At 43.5% G+C, this 20522-nt stretch overlaps 1 protein-coding gene across 1 annotated transcript in view; it reads left to right on the top strand.

Moving 5' to 3' along the window:
• Positions 1-13045: 13045 nt before the first annotated feature.
• Positions 13046-20522, top strand: part of LOC125485388 (protein arginine N-methyltransferase 8-like) — a 69314-nt gene continuing 61837 nt past the window's right edge. Inside the window, exons 1-2 of the mRNA XM_048607935.1 lie at positions 13046-13057; positions 19179-19391. Coding sequence (XP_048463892.1) covers positions 13046-13057; positions 19179-19391 — 225 coding nt within the window. The remainder of the gene's footprint in view (positions 13058-19178; positions 19392-20522) is intronic.

The following is a 20522-nucleotide window of genomic DNA, read 5'->3' as shown; positions in this document are numbered from 1 at the left end:
TGCTCTTTGGAGGGTTGGTGTGTACTCAGTGGGCCAAATGGCCTGCTTCTACACTAGGGATTCTATGATTCTATGAAGTGGTGCTTACACACAACACATTACAGCAACCGAACTTTAATGATCCCACATTCTCAACTCAGGGCAGGCAATGGCCTAGTGGTATTGTACTGGGCTACTAATCCAAAAACCCACTTAACATTATTGGGTTCAATCCCACTATAATAGCTGGTAAAATTTGAATTCAATATGAATCTGGCATAAACAGTCTAAATATGGCCATGAAACCAATGTTGATTATAATTTTTTTTGTAAAAAATCTATCCGGTTCGATAATGCTCTTAATTAACTCTCTGGCCTGGCCCATATGTGATTCCAGATGCAGAGCAAAGTGATTGACTCTTAGCTGCCCTCTGAAATGGCTGAACAAGTCATACAGTTGTATAAACCACTAGGGAGTCTGGCAGAAGGAATAAAACTGGATGGACTGCCTGGTATCGACTTAGGGACTGGAAACATTAATGGCAAAAAGAGCACTGTTGACCCTGCAAAGTCCTCTATATTAACATCTGAGGGGCTATTGCCAAAATTGGGACAGCTGTCTCACAAATTAGTAAAGCAACAGCTTAACATAGTCATACTCATGAAATCATATGTGATCTCCCAGACAACTCCATCACCATCCCTGGATATGTCCTGTCCTACCAGCAGGACAGGGTGGCACAGTGGCTCAGTGGTTAGCACTGCTACCTCACAGTGCCAGGGACCCGGGTTTGATTCCACTCTTGTGTGACTGTCTGTGTGTAGTTGGTATATTCGCCCTGTGTCTGCATGGGTTTCCCCTGGGTGTTCTGGTTTCCTCCTACAATCCAAAGATGTGCAGGTAAGGGTGAATTGGCTATGCTAAATTGCTGATAGTGCCCAGGGCTGTGTAGGTTCGGTAGATTGGCCAGGGTAACTGCAGGGTTAGGGTTAGGGTTAGGGTTAGGGGCTGGGTGTGGGTGGGATGCTCTTTGGACGGTTGGTGTGGACTCGTTGGGCCAAATGGCCTCTTTCCACACTGTAGGGAATCTATGACCCTGCAGAGGTGGTGGCATAACGGTAGACAAGGGAGTTGTCCTTGGAGTCCTAAACATTGACCCTGGATCCCATTCAATCTCAAGGCACCAGGTCAAAGATGAGTAAGGAAATTTCTTGCTGATTATGACATACTGCCTCCATCCCTCAGCTGATGAATCAAGCACTCCTCCACTTTGAACAACACTTGGAGGAAGCACTGAGGACAGCAAAGGCATAGAATATACTCTGAGCAGGACTCTTCAGTGTCCATCACCAAAAGTAGTTCAGCAACATCACTATTGATCAAGTCCATCAGGTCCTAAAGGACATAAATGCTAGACTGGGTCTGTGACAAGTGGTGAGGGGACCAAGAGGGAATGCTATCCTTCACCTTATCTTCACTAATCTGTCTGGCATAGGTGCACCTCCCTATGATAGTAATGATAAGACCAACCAGCAAGCTCTGCAGTCCTGCCACATCCAGTCATGAATGGTGGTGGACAAGTCAACAACTCATTGGTGAAGGAGGCCCCACAAACATCTCCATCCTCAATAATGGGTAAGCTCAGCCATACAGTGCAAAAGTAAGGCTGAAGCATTTCCATGAATCCCTCAGCCAGAAGTGCTGAGTGGATGATCCATCTCAGCCTCCTCCAGCATCATAGACGCTAGTCTTCAACCAATTCAATTTATTCCACGTGATCTCAAGTATCGACTGAAGGCAATGGATACTGCAAAGATTATGGGTCCTGACAACATTCTGGCAGTAGCAATGAAGTTTGGTTCTCCAGAACTTGTTGTGCCCCTAGCCAGGCTGTTCCAGTACAGTTACAACACTCCACAACGATGTGGAAAATTGTCCAGGTATGTCTCATACATAAAAAGCAGAATAAATCCAACCCAGCTGATTACCATCCCATCAGTCCACTCTCAATTCTCAATAAAGTGATGGAAGGCATCAACAGTGCTATCAAGCAACACCTGATCAGCAATAACCTGCTCAGTGATACCCCGTTTGGGATCTGCCAGGGCCACTCAACTCCTGACCTCATTACAGCTTTGGTTCAAACATGGATAAAACAGCTGAATTCCAGAGATGAGGTGGGAGAGACTGCCCTTAACATCAAGGTTGCATTTGATTGAATTGTTATCAAAAAGCCCTAGCAAAACTAGAGTTGCTGGAAATCAGACAGAAATCTTTCTGTCGGTTGGAGTCATACCTGGCACAAAGGAAGATGGTTATGGTTGTTGGGGGTCAGCCATCTCAGCTACAGGACATCTCTGCAGGAGTTCGTCAGGATAGTGTCCTCAGCCCAATCATCAGCCGCTTCCTCAATGACCTTCCTTCAATTATAAGGTCAGAAGTGAGGAAGTTCGCCGATGATTGTACATTGTTCATTACCCTTTATGACACTTCAGATTCTGAAGCAGTCCATGTACAAATGCTACAAGACCTGGACAATATCCAGGCTTGGGTTAACAAGTGGCAAGTAATATTCATGCCACAGAAGATCCAGGCAATAGCTATCTGCAATGAGAGAGAATTTAATCATTGCACCTTGAAATTCAATATCATAACTGTCACTGAATCTATTCTATCAACAGCTTAGTGGTTGCTATTGATCAGAAACTGAAGTGGGCTAGCCATATAAATACTGTGACTACAAGATCAGGTCAGAGGGTAGGATTTCTGCAATGAATAACTCACTTCCTGACTCGCAAAGTCCTGTCCAGCATTTACAAGTCACAAGACAGGAGTGCGATGGAATGCTCCCCAACTACCTGAATGGGTGCAGCTCCAAGGACACTCAAGAAATTTGACTCCATCCAGGGCAAAGCAGCCCATTTGACTGGCACTACATTCACAAGCTGCCACTCCCTCCACCACCGACACCCACCAGCAATGCTCAGCAGCAGCTGCACATACTATCTACAAGATGCACTACAGAATTTCAAAAGGATCCTCTGACAGCACCTTCCAAACTCACACACACTACCAGCTAAAAGGACAAGGAAACATCACCACCTTGCCATCCTAGACTCTTGGAGTCATAGAGCATAGAAACAGGCCCTTCAGCCCATCGTGTCCATGCTGACCAACAAACACAAAACTATACTAAATAAAACTCGAAAGAACTGCAAATGCTGTAAATTAGAAACAAAAACTGAGGAAGGGTCACCGGACCTGAAACGTTAACTCTGATTTTTCTTCACAGATGCTGCCAGACCTGCTGAACTTTTGCAGTAACTTCTGTTTTTGTGACCAGACTACAGTAGTCCAAATTACCCAGCCTGCTATACCCCAGAATTTTAAGTTCTCACCAAGATGGTTCTTAAATGTTGGGACAGTACCTGCCTCCTCTGCCCTCACAGATAGCATATTCCATTTATCTACTACCTTCTGAGAAAAACATCTTTCTCATCTCCTCTAAACCACTTGCTCCTCACCTTAAACTTATGCCATCTGGTCTTAGACACATCTGCCAAGGACAAGAGATTCTCATTATCTACAATCTCTATACTTCATAATTTTATATCCCTCAATCAGATTGGGGAGGTGATGGCCTAGTGGTATTATCACTGTACTGTTAATCCAGAGACACAGATAACGTTATGGGGACCTGGGTGATGGGTGGAATTTGAATTCAATAAAATATCTGGAATTAAGAATCTAATTATAACCACGAATCTATTGCCTATTGTCGGAAAATCCCATCTGGTTCACTAATGCCCTTTAGGGAAGGAAACTGCCATCTTTAACTGGTCTGGCCTACATGTGACTCCAGGCCCACAGCAATGTGGTTGACTCTAAACTGCCCTCTGGGCAACTTAGGATGGGCAATAAATGCTGCCTACCCAGCGATACCCTCATCCCATTAATGAATAAAGAAAAAGATTCCTCCTCTGCTCCAAAGAAAACAAACCCAGCCTATTCAGTTTTTCCTCATAAGTGAGACTTTTCATTCCAGGCAACATCCTGGAGATTCTCCTCTGTACCCTCTCCAGTGCAATCACATCCTTCTGTGGCAACCAGAACTACACACAGTATTCCATCTGTGGCCTAACCAATGTTTTATAAAGTTATTACAAGACACCCTCGCCCCTATATTCTATGCCCAGACTAATGAAGGCAAGCGTCCTGTACACATTCTTCACTACTCTGTCTACCTGTGCTGACACCTTCAGGGATCTGTAGACTTGCACACCAAGGTCCCTATGTTCCTCAGTACTTCCTAGGGACCTACCATTCATTGTGTATATATTTTCCTCATTAGACCTTCCAAAATGCATCACCTCGTGCTAATCGGGACTAAACTCCATGTTCCATTGATCTGTCCAATTTACCAAATGATCAATCAGGCTGCAGTTCAGCCTGAGACCATCAACAGTACCGCCAATTTTCATGTCATCTGTAAACTTACTGATGTTCTCATCTAAGTTGCTAATGTAAATAACAAACAGCAAGGGTCTCAGCACTGATCCCTATTGTACACTGTTGGTCACAGGCTTCCAATCACAAAAACAATTCTCCACCATCAACCTTTACTCCTCCTATTTGTCAACCAATTTTGGATCCAGTTTGCCAATTTGCCTTGGATCCCGTGGGCTCTTACATTTTGGACTAGCCTTCCATGTGGGAAACAGAAACAGAAACTGCTGGAAAAGCTCAGCAGGTTTGGCAGCATCTGTGGAAAGAAATCAGAGTTAATGTTTCAGGTTGAGTAACCCTTTTTCAGAATGGTGGGACCTTGCATTTGGAACCTTGTCAAAGGCCTTACTGAAGTCCGTGTAAACCACATCAACTGCATTGCCCTCATGAATATATTTAATCATCTCTTCAAAAAACTTAGTTAAACTAATCAGACAGGATCTCCCTCCATCAAACCTGTGCTGACTATCCCTGATCAATCCCTGACTTTACAAGTGTTGATTAACCCGGTCATTTAGAATTTTTTGCAACAATTTCTCTACCACTGATGTCAGACTAACTGGTCTGAAATTACCTGGTCTATCCGTGCTGCCCTTCCTGAACAAAGGAACTACATTAGCTATTCTCCAGTCATCTGGCACTTCACTAGTGACCAATGAAGTATTAAATATCTCTAAGAGGGCCCCAGCAATTTCCTCCATTGCCTCCCATAGCAGCCTGGGATACATCTCATCGGACCCTGGGGATTTATGCACCTTTATGCCCACTGAAACCTCCTCCTTATTAATCTTAACATGTTCTAGAACCTCACCACCTCAGCTGAGATCCCTGGCTACAATGTCTTTCTGCTTTGTGAATACATTTAACACCTCACCCACATCCGCTGGCTGCATGCATGGGTTGCCCTTGTGGTCTCTAATAGGTTCCACCCTTTCCTTGGTAATCCTCTAACTCTTAACATACTTATAAAAAGCATTGGGGTTTTTCTTGTTCCCATCAGCCACAAATATCTTGTGGCCCCTCTTTGCGCTCCTAATTTCCCTTTTAAGCAACCTCTTATGCTCTCTATACTTCTAAAGGGTGTCCCTGTTTTTAATGTGCTGCACTTGACATCTGCTTCCTTCTTTTTCTTTACAAAACTCTCAATATTCCTGGCATCATGGTTCCCTGGGCCTGCTGCCCTTGGCCTTCACTCTGAGAGGAACATGCTGACCTCACTATACACATTTAAAAGACTCCCACTTTCCAAATGTAGACTTACCTGCAACTAACGGCTCCAATGTTTACCAGATCCTGTCTAATGATATTGAAATCAGCCTTTCCCTAATTTAGACACTTTAACTTCTGCACTATCTCTATCCCTTTCCATAATGACTTTGCAACTTACAGAATCATGATCACTGGCCCCAAAATGCTCACCCACCGAAACTTCAACCATTAGACTGGCTTCACTCCTTAGGATTAGATTAAGCACTGCTCCGACTCTAGTAGGTCTATTTATGTACTGACACAAAAAGCTTTCCTGGACACTTTAAAAATTCCACATGTCTGATCCTTTCACACTAAGGCAGTCCCAGTTAATTTTAGGAAATTTGAAGTGTTCTACAGCTATGTTTCTCTCACACCTTCACCTGCTTACATACCTGCCCCTCTACGTCCCTCTGTCTTGGGAGGCCTGTTGTATAATCCCAGCAAGGTAGTCGCTCCTGTATCCTGACTTGGAAATATATTGCCATTCCTTCAGTGTCGCTGGATCAAAATCCTGGAGCCACCTTCCTAATGACATTGTGGATCCATCTACATCCATAGTCTCCAACATGTGGATCGTGATGAACTGGTCAATTGTAGAGTCTCCAACAGTCAATCTTACCACCTGCCCACATTCCCTCGCAATAGTTACGTCAATTATTATGCCATTGCTTGGCTTCTGCTTCTCAAAAAATGCTGGAGAAAAGTGCATTCTCTTAACAGGCTCTGCCAACTTGTTTCATCCCGTTTCAGTTTGGTACAGGTGGACTAGCATTGCTGGGTAAAGTAAGTTTTGTGGTGGCAGCATGAGCAAATGAGTAAGAAATATATTAGGAACTAAAGTAATAAGAGCATAGGAGGCTATTCACCCATCATGTCTGTGCAAGAGCAGCTCAGCTAGTTTTACTCCTCTGCCCAATATCGGTAGACCTGTGTTTTCGTTTTCCTTCAGCCACTTATCTATTGGGCTGTGCAGGATGAAGAATAATTACAGACAACACTGCCATGCCTACATCCAATATCCAAGCAACACAAGCCAACCATAGGCCCCAGAAACAAATCACAACCAAAGAATGACCCCTCTGTGCTTCCACACTTAAAAGCAGCAGCAACGTTCCAGACGATTCAGAGGAGCAGATCCAGTGGCTGACCTGCAGTGTGACTAGTGGCTGACCTGCAGTGTGACTAGTGGCAGAGTGGCACCACAAATTACAAGGTGAAGCAATGACGAGAAGCGATGAACCTGGACTATCGAGAAACAAAGCAAAAGTGTACAACGGAAAGGGAAGTTAATTTCTGTTCACAAATGTAAAAGATTCAAGTGTTTGTCTTGAAATGTTTACATGTTGCCAAAGTATATTGATAAGTAGAAAAAGGGAATTTGGAACAACACCCTGCAATGATGCACTGTAAATTCAGGGACAGTGTTCCCTTGAACAGTGTGTTTCAAATGAGGAAGGGTGATGAGCTGAAGGCTGTGGTGAAAGCACAGCAGCCACGTTTTTCTTAGCCAGCTGCAAAAGGTGAGGCAACACTGAGACATCACTTCACGTTTGCCAGCTTCTGCAAAAAAAACCCAAGATGTCATTCACATATGGTGAAATAATTAAAGAAATAATGACTGTGGCTGCTGCCCCTTTATTCAAAGACTTTAAGAACAAAGAATAAATAACAATAACAATCCAGAGTATGTCATCTGGTGCTTCCACCACAGCAACGTGAGTCAAATCTTTGTCCAAAGACGTCTTTCGGCAACTACAGCAGGACCTGAAAGGCAGTGAATGTTTCTTTCTGCAGGTTGATGTATCCATTGACATGCCTGACACAGCCCAATTGATTGTTTTGAAGGACTCAACAACGAAAGAGAACCTTCTCATCCTTTTGCCCCTTTAAAAAAGAACAAGGGGTGAATACAAAATAATTTGAAAGACAAATGAAATAACTTAGCAGAAGCTGATGTCCCATCACCAAGTTACCATTTACATTTTTGCATAGTCCTCGACACTGATCCAACTCCCTCAGAGCCAGCACTTGGAGCGAACAGAACTTCTGACACTCCTGCTGTTATCTGTCAGCCAGGGCTCCTTGATTGGACCAGATTAACAGCCCCAATCACGGAACACATATTCTGTGATGTTCACCTGGCTGACCTTGTTACAATCACTACAGTATGTACTTGAGTAAAATATTCCAATGAACATGAGAACATAAAAACTAGGAGCAGGAGTAGGCCGTCTGGCCCTTCGAGCCTGCTCCGTCATTCAATAAGATCATGGCTGATCTTTTCGTGGACTCAGATCCACTTACCCGCGTTCTCACCATATCCCTTAATTCCTTTATTGTTCAAAAAAAATCTACCTTTTCTTTAAAAACGTTTGCTGAAGTAGCGTCAAGTACTTCACTGGGCAAGGAATTCCATAGATTAACAACCCTCTGGGTGAAGAAATTCCTTCTCACTTCAGTCCTAAATCTGCTCCCTCTAATCTTGAGGCTATGCCCTCTTGTCCTAGCTTCACCTGCCAGTGGAAACATCCTCTCTACATCTATCTTATCTATTCCCTTCATAATTTTATATGTTTCTATAAGATCCCCCCTCAATCTTCTGAATTCCAATGAATATAATCCCAATCTACTCAGTCTCTCCTCATAAGCCAATCCCCTCAACTCCGGAATCAACCTAGTGAACCTCCTTTGCACCCCTCCAGTGCCAATACATCCTTTCTCAAGTAAGGAGACCAAAACTGCACACAGTACTCCAGGTGTGGCCTCACCAGCACCTTGTACAGCTACAACATAACCTCTCTGCTTTTTATTTCAATCCCTTTAGCAATGAAGGACAAAATTCCATTTGCCTTCCTAATTACTTGTTGTACCTGCAGACCTACCTTCTGTGATTCATGCACAAGGACACCCAGGTCCCTCTGCATAGCAGCATGCTGCAACTTTTTACCATTTAAGTAATAATCCTTTTTACTATTCTTCCTACCAAAATGTATGACTTCACATTTATTTACATTGTATTCCAATGAAGCTAGTGAAAAGTTGGTGAAGATGAGATCCAGGATAGTTTTCCCTCTCGTTGGGTCCGTCACTACTTGCTGCAGACCCAGTCTAGCAGTTATATCCTTTAGGATCTGACCACATTGGTGTAGCACCTCCCATGGTTGGTGCAAATGTGGACTTTGTTGTACAGTAATAAATGATCCTGATTGACTTTTTTTTATTAATAAGCGCTGTACAATGCACTAGCAAGCATTTGTGAGTAAAGTCATAAACTTTGCTCATGTTAAGAAAGCTGTTGATATTATTTTAAACTTGATTTGAATATGAGCCCTTCAGCAAGCTTTAACTCCTTAGTGAAATTAGTACTGTCTACAGTGAGCTAATCCTCCATGTTGATTTGAGGTGCTTAAGTTGAGGGAATGTTCTCAAAGATTTTTAGATCTGTTGCCTGAAGTCTTCACATTTTTTAAGTCAAGGAATGAAATGCGCAGTGAGCTGTCAGATAATACCTAATTGCTCGATTTTGTGTTCTAAAGACAAGTGGGACTCTATTCACTAGAGTTCAGAAGCAAAAGAGATGATCTTATTGAAAAATATAGGATTCTTAAGAGGCTTGACAGGTTCAATGCTGAGAAGATATTTCCCCCCATGTGAGGGTCTAGGACCAGAGGGCGTAGTCTCAGAATAAAGAGGCACTAATTTAAGACTGAGATGAGGAGGAATTTCTTCTATCTGAGGGTTGTGAGTCCTTGGAACTCCTTGCCACCGAGAACTGTGGGGTAAGAGTCCTTCTGTATACTTAAGGCTGAAATAGATAGATTCTTGATCAGTCAAGGAATCAAGGGTTACGGGGACAGGGCAGGAAAACAGACATGAGGAATGTCAGATCAGTCACAATCCTATTGAATGATGGAGCAGACCCAAGGGGCCAAATGGCTTACTCCTGTTCCTGTTTTATATGGTCTTATATACTCCATATATGAGCAAAGACACAAGGGAAAAGATTGAAAATTAGGAACGAGGCAAACATCATGTATATAGATAGCACACATGAAGAATAAAAGAGAATATGAAAAGATAATGAAGAGCATTTTAATAATTTAGGAAGACAAATAGGTAATATAAATTTAAATGATCAAGAAATATTAAATAAGTTAGTAACATATTATATGTCAAAAATGTTTAAAATGAAGGTGTGATGGAGTTAAGATCATTAGGGGATAGACTAGATAACGACAAAGAGATGGTGGAAACGTTAAACAGTGCTCCATTATCTTTTCATATTTACCAGGAAGATAGAACATGCCAACATGACATTGAATGAAAGGATGAGCAATAAATTCACATCAAACATCAAAAAAGGAAGGTATTGAAGAAACCAAACAAACTCAAAGAACAAGCCTTCTGGTCTGGATGGATTGTATCCATATTTTTAAAAGAATTTATGGAACACATAACAGAAACATTAATAATTACATTTAATAATTAATTAGAGAAAGGTGTAGGGCCAGTGGACCGGTGAATAGCTAATATAGTTTCTATATTTAAGAATGGGAATTACAGACCAGGCAGCTTAATATTATGGGAGGAAAATAATATAATCCTTAATAAAGGAGAGAACAGGAGAACACCTAGAAATAAAAGAAAATATGATAATGTAAATTCCAAAAGGGAAAGTCTTGCTTGCATAAGCTTATTGATTATTTTGAAGGGGTAACAAAGAGAGTCAACAATGGTACTTTAGTAGATATAATTTATCTAGGTGTTCAAGAAAACTTTTGAAAGAGTACCCCATAATAGACAAATACATTAATTAAGACTAAGGCTAGGCTAAGTTAGAGTATGTGGTGTCAGAGGACAAGTGACTGAATTGACTTCGAGAGAAAGCAGGTGTGGGACTAAAGGATATTTATTCAGAGTGGTAAAAGGTAGGAAATGGTATTTCATCAGGATCAATGATGGGAGTTTTTTTATGGAATCCCTAAAGTGTGGAAGCAGGCCATTGGGCCCATCAAGTCCACACCAACCCTCTGAAGAGTATCCCATCCTGACCCACCCCAGACACTATGAGCAATTTAGCATAGCCTATCCACCCAATCCACACATCTTTGGGCTGTGGGAGGAAACTGGAGCATCTGGAGGAAACCCACGCAGGCACAGGGGAGAATGTGCAAACTCCACACAGACAATTGCCTGAGGCCAGAATCAAACCTGGATACCTGGTGCTGTGGGGCAGCAGTGCTAACCACTGAGCCACTGTGCCACCCCAATTTGCTGTTCACAAATTACATTAGCAATTTGGACTTTGGAATCAAAAGCACAATTCCTAAACTTGCAGATGACATTAAATTAGAGGGGGGTTATATAGTCAATGTTTATGAGGGTTGCAATAAAATACCAGAGGACATTAGTATACTTGAGAATGGGTGAATAATTGGCAAATAAGTTTAACACATATAAATGCGAAGATGTACAGATTGGTAGGAAGTGACTGTCAGGGAACAAGTGGGACAAAGATATCTTGGAATACAAATAAGTTCTAAAAGTTATATCACAGGTTAGCAAGGCCATTTAAGACCAAAGCAACTACAGGGTTCTATTTCTAAATGGGTGTAATTGAAAAGTAGGGTTGCTAGCTACTGTTGCTTATCATAAAACCTTGTGTGGTTAACTAAGGTTCCTTAAGGGAGGAATATCTGACTCCAGATCCACAGCAATGTGACTGCCTCCTAACTACCCTCTGGGCAATCAGGATTGGATAATAAATGCTGAATTTTTAAAAAATTCTGTAGGGTTTGGATAGGGTGGAAGTAGACTCCTTTGTGAGGAAGGACATAACTGAGCATCAGTGTAAAGATGTGTGAGGTGATATTCTTTGGAACAAAGAACATAGAGAGACAGTAGAAAACAAAGGGTACTATTCTCATTTGTGTGCAGGAGCAACAAGACTTAATGTATACGTGCACAGGTCATTAAATGTGGCAGTACAAGTAAAGAGAGCTGATAAAAAGCAAAGTATTCTAGGCTTCATTAATAGGGATGTTGAGTATGAGGTGCTGGGAGGTTATGCTGAATTTATATAGGACACTGGTTAGACCTCAGCTGGAGTTGGTGTACAATTACTGTGATGAGTAACTCACCTCCTGACTCCCCAAAGCCCATTCACTATCTACAAGGCACAAGTCAGGAGTGTGATGGAATACTCCCCACTTGCCTGGATGGGTGCAGCTCCAACAACACTGAAGAAGCTTGACACCATCCAGGATAAAGCAGCCGACTTGATTGGCACTACATCCACAAGCATCCAATCCCTCCAATACCGATGCTCAGTAGCAGCAGTGTGTACAAACTACAAGATGCACTGCAGAAATTCACCAAAGATCATTATACAGCACCTTCCAAACGCACAACCACTCCCATCTGGAAGGATAAGGGCAGCAGATTCAATGGTATCTGAATGGCGTAGACAAGGAGAAATTGTTACTGCTTGTGAGAGGATTGAGAACCAGGGGCACAGCTTTAAAATGTTTTCAAAAGCAGCAAATAAGAAAAAAACTTTTTCACATAGCAAATAGTTAGGTTCTGGGATCATTGTCTGGAAGAGGTAGGTTTAATTGAGGTACTTAAGAGGCCTATAGGTGATTAGTTAAATAGAAAGATTATACAAGATTATGAGGAAAAACTAGGAGAATGACACTAAGTCAAAATGCTCAGGAAGCTACTGCAAAAAAAGTAGCCTCTTTCTGCATTGTAACAGTTCTGTGAGCAGACATATCTGTACAAGATGAAGAAATCTAATAGGGAACTCAGAAGAAATTCATTTTCTAGAGAATGGTGAGAACATGTAACTTGGTCCCACAGGGACTGATTGAAGTGAATTGTATGGACATATTTGAGGTAAATCTATATGAAGGAGAAGGGAATAGAGGATTTGGTGAGGAAAAATCAGATGGACAAATGGAGTGTAAATGACAATTAGGTAGAAGGGTCAGTTTCTGTCGTGTATATCCCCCATAATCCAATCTAACAGTAGAGCAAAACCATTAAGGTTAACAAAGAATGTGTGGAGACAAGTCCAATCATAACAGGATGTTTTCGACAAAGCAACCTCACAGGACAACCAAGGAAAATGATTACATGCAGTTGAGGTGGAAAGTAAAGGCAGAAGGTTAGCTGAGAAGATTGAAGCAGTCTATAGATTGTAACAGTAAAGCAAAGGCTTTATTAAGCTGTTGTGAGAGGAACATTAAAAACTGGATCTGGTCACTAAAGGTTACTCTACGACAGTATCAAACTGATGCTCAAGTTATGACGGAGCTGGTAAGTGACTGTTTATCAGTCTATACTCCTGTAGATGATGCTTATGCTGCAGCTGAGGGTTACTTTGTATTGCATTATTAATAAATTAGATAGAAATGTAACCTTTATAATTTGAGCCTCATCTTTATAATTGTCGGTTGAGCTCACAGAGTGGCTCACTTGTGTGTACTAGAAACTATAGAAAAGGGTAGGGCTCAAGGTCTGGAATAATCTTCATCTGAGGGGATTAAGAGGATGAACCAGAAGCTGTGTGAGCCTTTTTCCTACATCCTCAACAGTTTAACAAATCATGGGATCTTCCCTTAGACAGGAAGCTACTTGATGTGTTTACTATGAAAGGAAAAAGTTAGAATCAAGAAAACGTAGGTCCATCAGCCTGATATCAATTACTGAGATGTAGATGGGATAATAAAAGATATCCTTTATGATCATTGGAAAAGACAAAGGGGAATTGGAATGTCTTCTGAAAGACTGTGGGGTGGCATGGTGGCTCAGTGGTTAGCACAGCTGCCTTACAGTACCAGGGTCTTGGGTTCAATTCCACCCTCAGGCAACTGTCTGTGTGGAGTTTGCACATTTCCCCTGCGTCTGTGTGGGTTTCCTCCAGGTGCTCTGGTTTCCTCCCACAGTCTTAAGATGTGTAGGCTAGGTGGATTGGCCATGCTACAGTGCTCAGGGATGAGTGGGCTTTAGGGGGATGGGCCTAGGTGGGATGCTCTGAGGGTCAGTGTGGACTTGTTGGGCCAAAGGGCCTGCTTCCAGACTGTAGAGGTTCTATGAAATTAGATTGTGCCAAACAGATTCAATTTTCTTCAGGACATCACTAGGGTGGTAGATCATGGTAGACATTTATCCAGACTTTTAGAAAGCTGTTATTAAGGCTCCTTTCACTAGATTATATCACAAAGCAGCATCATGCAACATTATTAAAGAGTAGAAATACTGGTTAGGAATTAGCTTCAATCATACCTAGAACCTTACAGTACACAGAATTGATTCATCCGGGAGATATGTTACCAGTGGCATCCCATTGAACCAATTTTAGAGCCACAGATTTTCATAGCCTTAATTCATGATATAATTATTCATGCATGTGTTGGGCATATGGTTAACAAGTTTGCAAATGAGGCCAAAATCTAGTTACATAGGATTACATAGTCTATACAGATAAAGGCCACTCCAGTGCATATTGACATTTAAACTCCACTCGAGCCCTGTCACATTTTTCCTATCTACGTCAATGAATGTAAGCCTCTATTTCTTATCTAGCTTCCTTTAAACCTACCTATGCTATCATTTCACCAATTCCTGTGCTGGTGAGTTCCACACACTCACCACATTCCAGGTAAAGAAGTTTTTAATCTGATTTCTTGTTTGCTATTTGAGATTGATGGCCTCCAGTTTTGTTCTTCTCCCCAAAAGGGAAACACCTTTGCTGTATTTCTACTCTGTAAAAACATTTCACAATTTTAAAGCCCTCTATTAAGTCACCCCTCAACTTTCTCCTTTCAAGAGAAAAGAGACTCAGCCTGTTCACCCATCATTGATAGATTTCCGTGGATTAGGTTGATAAAGAACTGCAAGGAAATACAAAAGGATTTAAATTCACTAGAGGAGATGGCTGTGCAGTATTGTTAACTTATATAAATGTAATTGTTTCATAATATTGCTTAGTATTGCTGAGAAAGGACAAGTTTTGTCAAAGCTTTTCATCTAGCACTCATTGGGATATTTCACCAGAATACAGAGTTGGGGGATAAAACCGATATTTATCCATGAAAGGAGAGTGCTGATTGGTTGGCCAGTGGACTCTGATTGGCAAAGGATTGTTGCCATGGAGAATGCACTCTTTAATGCTGATTTACAATTTGTAGCCAGGATGTGTTTAAATTTAAAACCAGGCAAGTTGATTTTCATTATCAGGGCATTGACCTAAGAAATGAACAGGTGAAGTGCATTGTATATGCTCCTTCTGACTGAAAGCAACAGGGCCCTGTATATCAATACATATAGTTTCTGGAATACATACGTGTGCCACTCTGAGTCCAGCTGACAATTATAAATTATTGTCAGTGTAATTCTTTGCACACTTGGATTATCCAGCAAATGCTGCCCATTTGCAGAGTCTTACCTAATGTTGGCCATCATGTTTCACAGGTGTGAGCTGGCTGCATATGGTCAGCACCTTGCTTGTTGCAAATGATCGAAGGGACATACTGTTTTATGTGATTCACTGGTCTTTGGGACAAACAGCTTAGATACCTGACATCACACCAGCACTCAAATTCTGATTTGTGTGATAGGAGGACCATCTTTTTGGCTTGATGATGGCATCCTGTTAGGTGGGAGCACTATTCATGTTGCTACTACAGTTTTCAAAAGGCTTTACTTTTGACTGGCCATTGTAAAGTCTTCAATATTCAGCGCAATAATTTTAGATTATAGCCTCCACCCACATTTTGATTTGTGTCCTTTTGCTGGTTTGGATTTGTATCTTTCTCATCTCTTTTTTGTTTCTTTGCTTGGTGTTTGGAAGACAGCTATCCTGCTTATTCACATCTCCTCTTGACACAATTTTTTTCTTTGACTTATTCCATTAGTATCCCTTTGGCTTGTGCACTGAGAAATCTTTTCTCATTTAAACTCTCCTACATTCCCCCCATCACACTCCTTTGTTTCATTCTTCCTCCACATTCTCTCTTTCATTTACTCAAAACATAGGAACAAAGGAACAGGAGTAGGCCATCCAGTCCCTTGAGCCTGTACGACCATCAGTGAAATTATGGCTGATCTGTGGCCTAACTCCATATACCTGCCTTTGGCCCATATCCCTTAATAGTTTTGCTTAACAAAAAATTATCTATCTCAGATTTAAAGTTAATAACTGATTGAACATCAGCTGACATTTGTGGAAGTCAGCTCCAAACCTCTACGATCCTTTGTGTGTAAAAGTGCTTCCTAACATCTCTCCTGAATGGTCTGGCCCTCATTTTTAGACCATGTCCCCTAATCCTAGAATCCCCAACAAGTGGGAACAGTTTATCTTTATCTATCCTGTCCTTTCCTGTTAATGTCTTGAAGACTTCGATCAGATCACCACTTAAACTTCTGACTTCGAGAGAAAACAGGCCTAATTTGTATAATCTCCCCTTATAACAACTCCTGAAGTCAATGCATCACTCTCATAAACCCATGTCTTCCCTCCAAGACCAACATATCCTTCCTAAAGCACATTTCTGATGAATGATCACAGGGCTAAAACATTAACTTTTTTCTTCCTCGACAAACACTGAGTGTTTTTCTTTTGTTTTTATACCAGCTTTCCATTTTGTATTATTTTGCGTTTCTTAACCATAGATAACTGGGTAATTTTGGAATGATCTCAGTAGGCAGCTTAAAGTTTTGTTTCTGGGCTGCCTGAGAAGTGGATCCAAATCTCAGCAGGTACCACACCATTAGAAAAGGTATGAGCAAAATAATGCAGACGTTAGAGATCTGAAATAAAAAGAGAGTTGGAGAAACTCAGCAACTGTGAAGAGAGTTAACATTTTGAGTCCAATGACTCTTCTTTGGCACACACCATACCACACCATTTACTGGGAACATAATTAGATGTTAACTTGAAGCTGCTAAATAGCTTAGGGTCTCTATTTAATGAGAAATCAGCCCAAAAACATTGGAGGCTGATGGCAGAGACTTGAACCTTGTTACATTTCTACCCCATGAGGAATGTAGTTGCTGACTTTAAACACTTCAACATGACCAACCCTCTCATTCTGCCTGAACCTCTTAACTTCCCAGTCAATAAACCATTGTGGCTGTGGTCCCTTCAGTTATGTTCCCTTTGGAAGGTTTTAGACTTCTTAAAACTTCTTCTGAATTTTCTATTTTTTTTAAACAATTAATTGAAAATATTTTACACCAAGCTGTTTCAACACTGAAGTGACTTTTCTGGTGGTTGCATTGTACACTGCTGGTTTTGTTTGGGGAATCCTTTCCTTAAGTTTCAATTTCCTCTGTTAAACATGCCTCGCACCATCCACCATTTCTTTAGCATGTTTTGCAGTAGAAACAAAAACTATCTCAAGACTAGAACTGGGCAACATAGCCACCAGAAAGTCATCAAGAAAAGGATTATTGCTCCCCCTTATATATTACATGGTAACGAGTTATGTTAGCCCACGGATCCCACTCCTCTCAGCACGTTGATTTTAAAATTCTTAGCCTTGCTTGCAAGTCTCTCTGAAATTTCACTTCTCGCTAACTCCTTCAAACATTGAAAGCCTGTGCAAACATTGGAGATCTCTGCAATCCCCTAATTCCAACCTCTTATACATTGCTGTTCTTAATCACATCACCATCGTGTTGTGCCTTTAGCTGTCTGGGCCCTGAGCTCTGGAATTCCTTCCCTAACCCCTCAGCCTCTTTACCTCCTTCCTATCCCTTACAACACTCTTTGAAACCGAATTCTTTTCCGTCAGCTTTTGGTCATTTGTTCTAATTTTTGTTTTAACATAGCTACATGTTAAATTTTGCTTCACAATGCCCTTGTGAAGCATCTTGGGATTTAGTTTCACTTAAACGTGTTCTAGAAAAACAAGTTGAAATGATGTGTAATTGGGTGGCATGGTGGCCCATGGGTTTGCACTGCTGCTTCTCACGGCACCAGGGACCTGGGTTCAATTCCACTCTCAGGCAACTGTCTGGGTGGAGCTTGCATGTTCTACCTGTGTCTGCAAGGGCTTCCTCTGGGTGCTCTGGTTTCCTCCCACAGTCCAAAGGTGTTCAGGTTAGGTGGATTGGTCATGCTAAATTGTCCATAGTGTGCAAGCTAGGTGGGTTAGCCATGGGTAATGCAGAGTTATGGAGATAGGGTGGGTCTATGTGGGATGTTCTTTGGAGGGTTGACATGGACTCAATGAGCTGAATGGCCTGCTTCCAGACTGTAGAGATCCTATGATTGATAGTTATACAGTCCAAACAATTCGTGTAAAAGCAACCAGTGAAATGTTTATAATACTGAAGATAGGCATCAAAGCAGATTGTTGAGAATTTCTGCTCAAATAAAATGAGTGTTAGATTGGAGTTATTTACAATATCATTGGTAAATGGTCACCACTGCTGAGCTGAGCTCTTGATTCTATGTTTAATTAATTAACTTAATTTAAACTCCCCAGTTGCCATTTCAATGTGTGCTTTCTGGATCATTAGACTGGCCCTTTGGATTACAAGTTTAATAACGTGACAATATGCTACTTTTCCGAACGGCTCAAGCTTCTTGAGTGTGGTTCAGAGAATCAGGACACTCAGCCTCTGAACTACTCTTGTAACCATGGTATTTATATGGCTAGTCTAGTTCAGTTTCTGGTCAATGGTGACAACCAGGATGTTTATAGTTCAGTGGCAATGGGTAATAATGAGTATCTAATGAATATTCACATCACATGACAAAAAACATTTTCTTTTGTGCTAAGCATGACTCCAACTGGTAAATGGTGACCAGGATGAAAACCGTTTGCTGTTGTAGATGGCGGTTTCAGGCTGTGCTCTAGGCTGTGCAATCTGAGTGGGTGTGGGGGGGAGGGGGTCCTGGTGCCTAGGTTTAGGGCTGAGGAGTGGTGTCTAAGGTCTGAACTCAGTGGGGCATCTGGTCTGGTTTGGTGTCTGAGACCTGGTGGATTGGGTCAGAGTTGGGCCAGAGGTTGATCCTATGTCTGGTGGTTCAGGGTTTGGCCTTTGAGCTCTGTTGACTGGCACAGACTAGGTGGGATTGTCAGGAGGAGTCTGGAGGGTCTGAGTTTAGAGAATGCTGGGCTCTGGGGAGTGGTTTGTATTTTGGGAAGGGCTAAGAGTGGGGGAGGGGGGTGGCTATCATCTGTATTGGGGGGATGTCTCTGGACTGTGGGGAGGGTTCGGTTTTTGAGAGGGTCTGGGCGTAGGGAGAGGGTCGGTGTTTTGGGGGAGGGTCATGGGCTGTGTGCGGGGGTGTGTCTGTGTGTATGGGGTGAGCTCTGCGCTGGGGACGGGAGGGGCTCTGTCATCATTCTGGGGAGGGTTCTGAGGTCCAGGAGGGCTCGGGCAGTCTGAGAAGTTTCTCATTCCCTCTCTCACTCTCTCACAGGGAAATGTGAAGGGAGCAGGAGGCGGATCCGAGATTCCATTCACCCTGATCCAAGAACGGGAGCCGCAGCAGCGGAGCTGCCGGGAACAGAGTAGGGGAGCCGCTGGTACCGGAGCCGCTCCCGGGCGGATCCTCACGCTGATGGGAACCAAACACTCGAGCCGCTGCCTCCTCCGCCGGGCGGCTAGAATCACCGAGAGCGACAGCCCCGAGGTAGGAACCGAGACCGAGCGGGCAGCAGCGGCTCCGCCCCTGGTCAGCCCGGTCCCCGGAGCGGGGGCCGGTTTCACCCTCTCCCAGGTCTTTAAGCCCCGGAACCCTATCCCCCCAACTCTCCACGAGTCCCCGTCTCCGTGACCGGGACCCTTTCCCCCAATCCCCTCCTCATTCCCGGGACTCGCTCCCACCCCATTACAGGGACACGCTCCCACCCCATTCCCGGGACATGCTCCCGCCCCATTCCCGGGACATGCTCCCGCCCCATTCCCGGGACTCCGTCCCCATTCCAGGGACCCCCTCCCCATTCCCAGGACCCCGTCCGCATTCCCGGGACCCCCACCCCATTCCCGGGACCCCGTCCCCATTCCAAGGACCCACTCCCCATTCCCAGGACCCCATCCCCATTTCCGGGACCCCATTCCCGGGACCCCGTACTCATTCCCGGAACCCCGTCCCCATTCCCGGGACTCGCACACCCCCTCATTCCGGGGACGTTCCCAATCCATTCCCGGTCCCTCTCCTTCCCCATTCCCGGGACCTTTACCCTCCCCATTCCCGAGGCTCTTACCCTCCTCATTCCCGGGAATCACGCTCTCCATTCTCGGGAACCTTCCCGCCCTACTCCCGAGACCCTCTCCCTCTGTCCGTGCCCGGATCCTTTTCCCTCTTCCCGGGATTGGTCCTGCTCCCGCATCCCGAGCCCCGCTCAGTGACTGGGATCCGCAGCTAGCGAACCCAGAAAAGCCGGGCTGAGCCGCTGTCCGAGGTGCTGAAACCGCTCAAGGGCAAGTTTTCCCTGTGACCCTGGAAGTTTGGGAGTGGGGTGTAGGGCGGATGGAGGAGTGGGAGAGGGTGGAGAGAGAGTGGGAAGGGGTGGCGTAGAGGGGAATGGGAGGGGGCTGGTGTAGGGGGAGTGGGGGGCTGTGAGGGGGTAGTGGGAAGGGGCTGTACGGGGAGTGAGAGGGGGTGTGTAGGGGGTAGTGGGAGGGAACTTGTATAGGGGGTATTGGGAAGGAGTGTGTAGACGGTAGTCAAAGGGATTGTGTAGGCAGAGTGGGATGGGGGTATTTTAGGTAGAGAGGGTGGGGGGAATTGTGTAGGGGGAGTGGGAGAGGGTGGTGCAGG

Source organism: Rhincodon typus, chromosome 18 (genome assembly GCF_021869965.1).
Source record: "Rhincodon typus isolate 14 chromosome 18, sRhiTyp1.1, whole genome shotgun sequence".
NCBI lineage: Eukaryota > Metazoa > Chordata > Chondrichthyes > Orectolobiformes > Rhincodontidae > Rhincodon > Rhincodon typus.
This window is presented reverse-complemented; position numbering and strand designations above follow the sequence as displayed.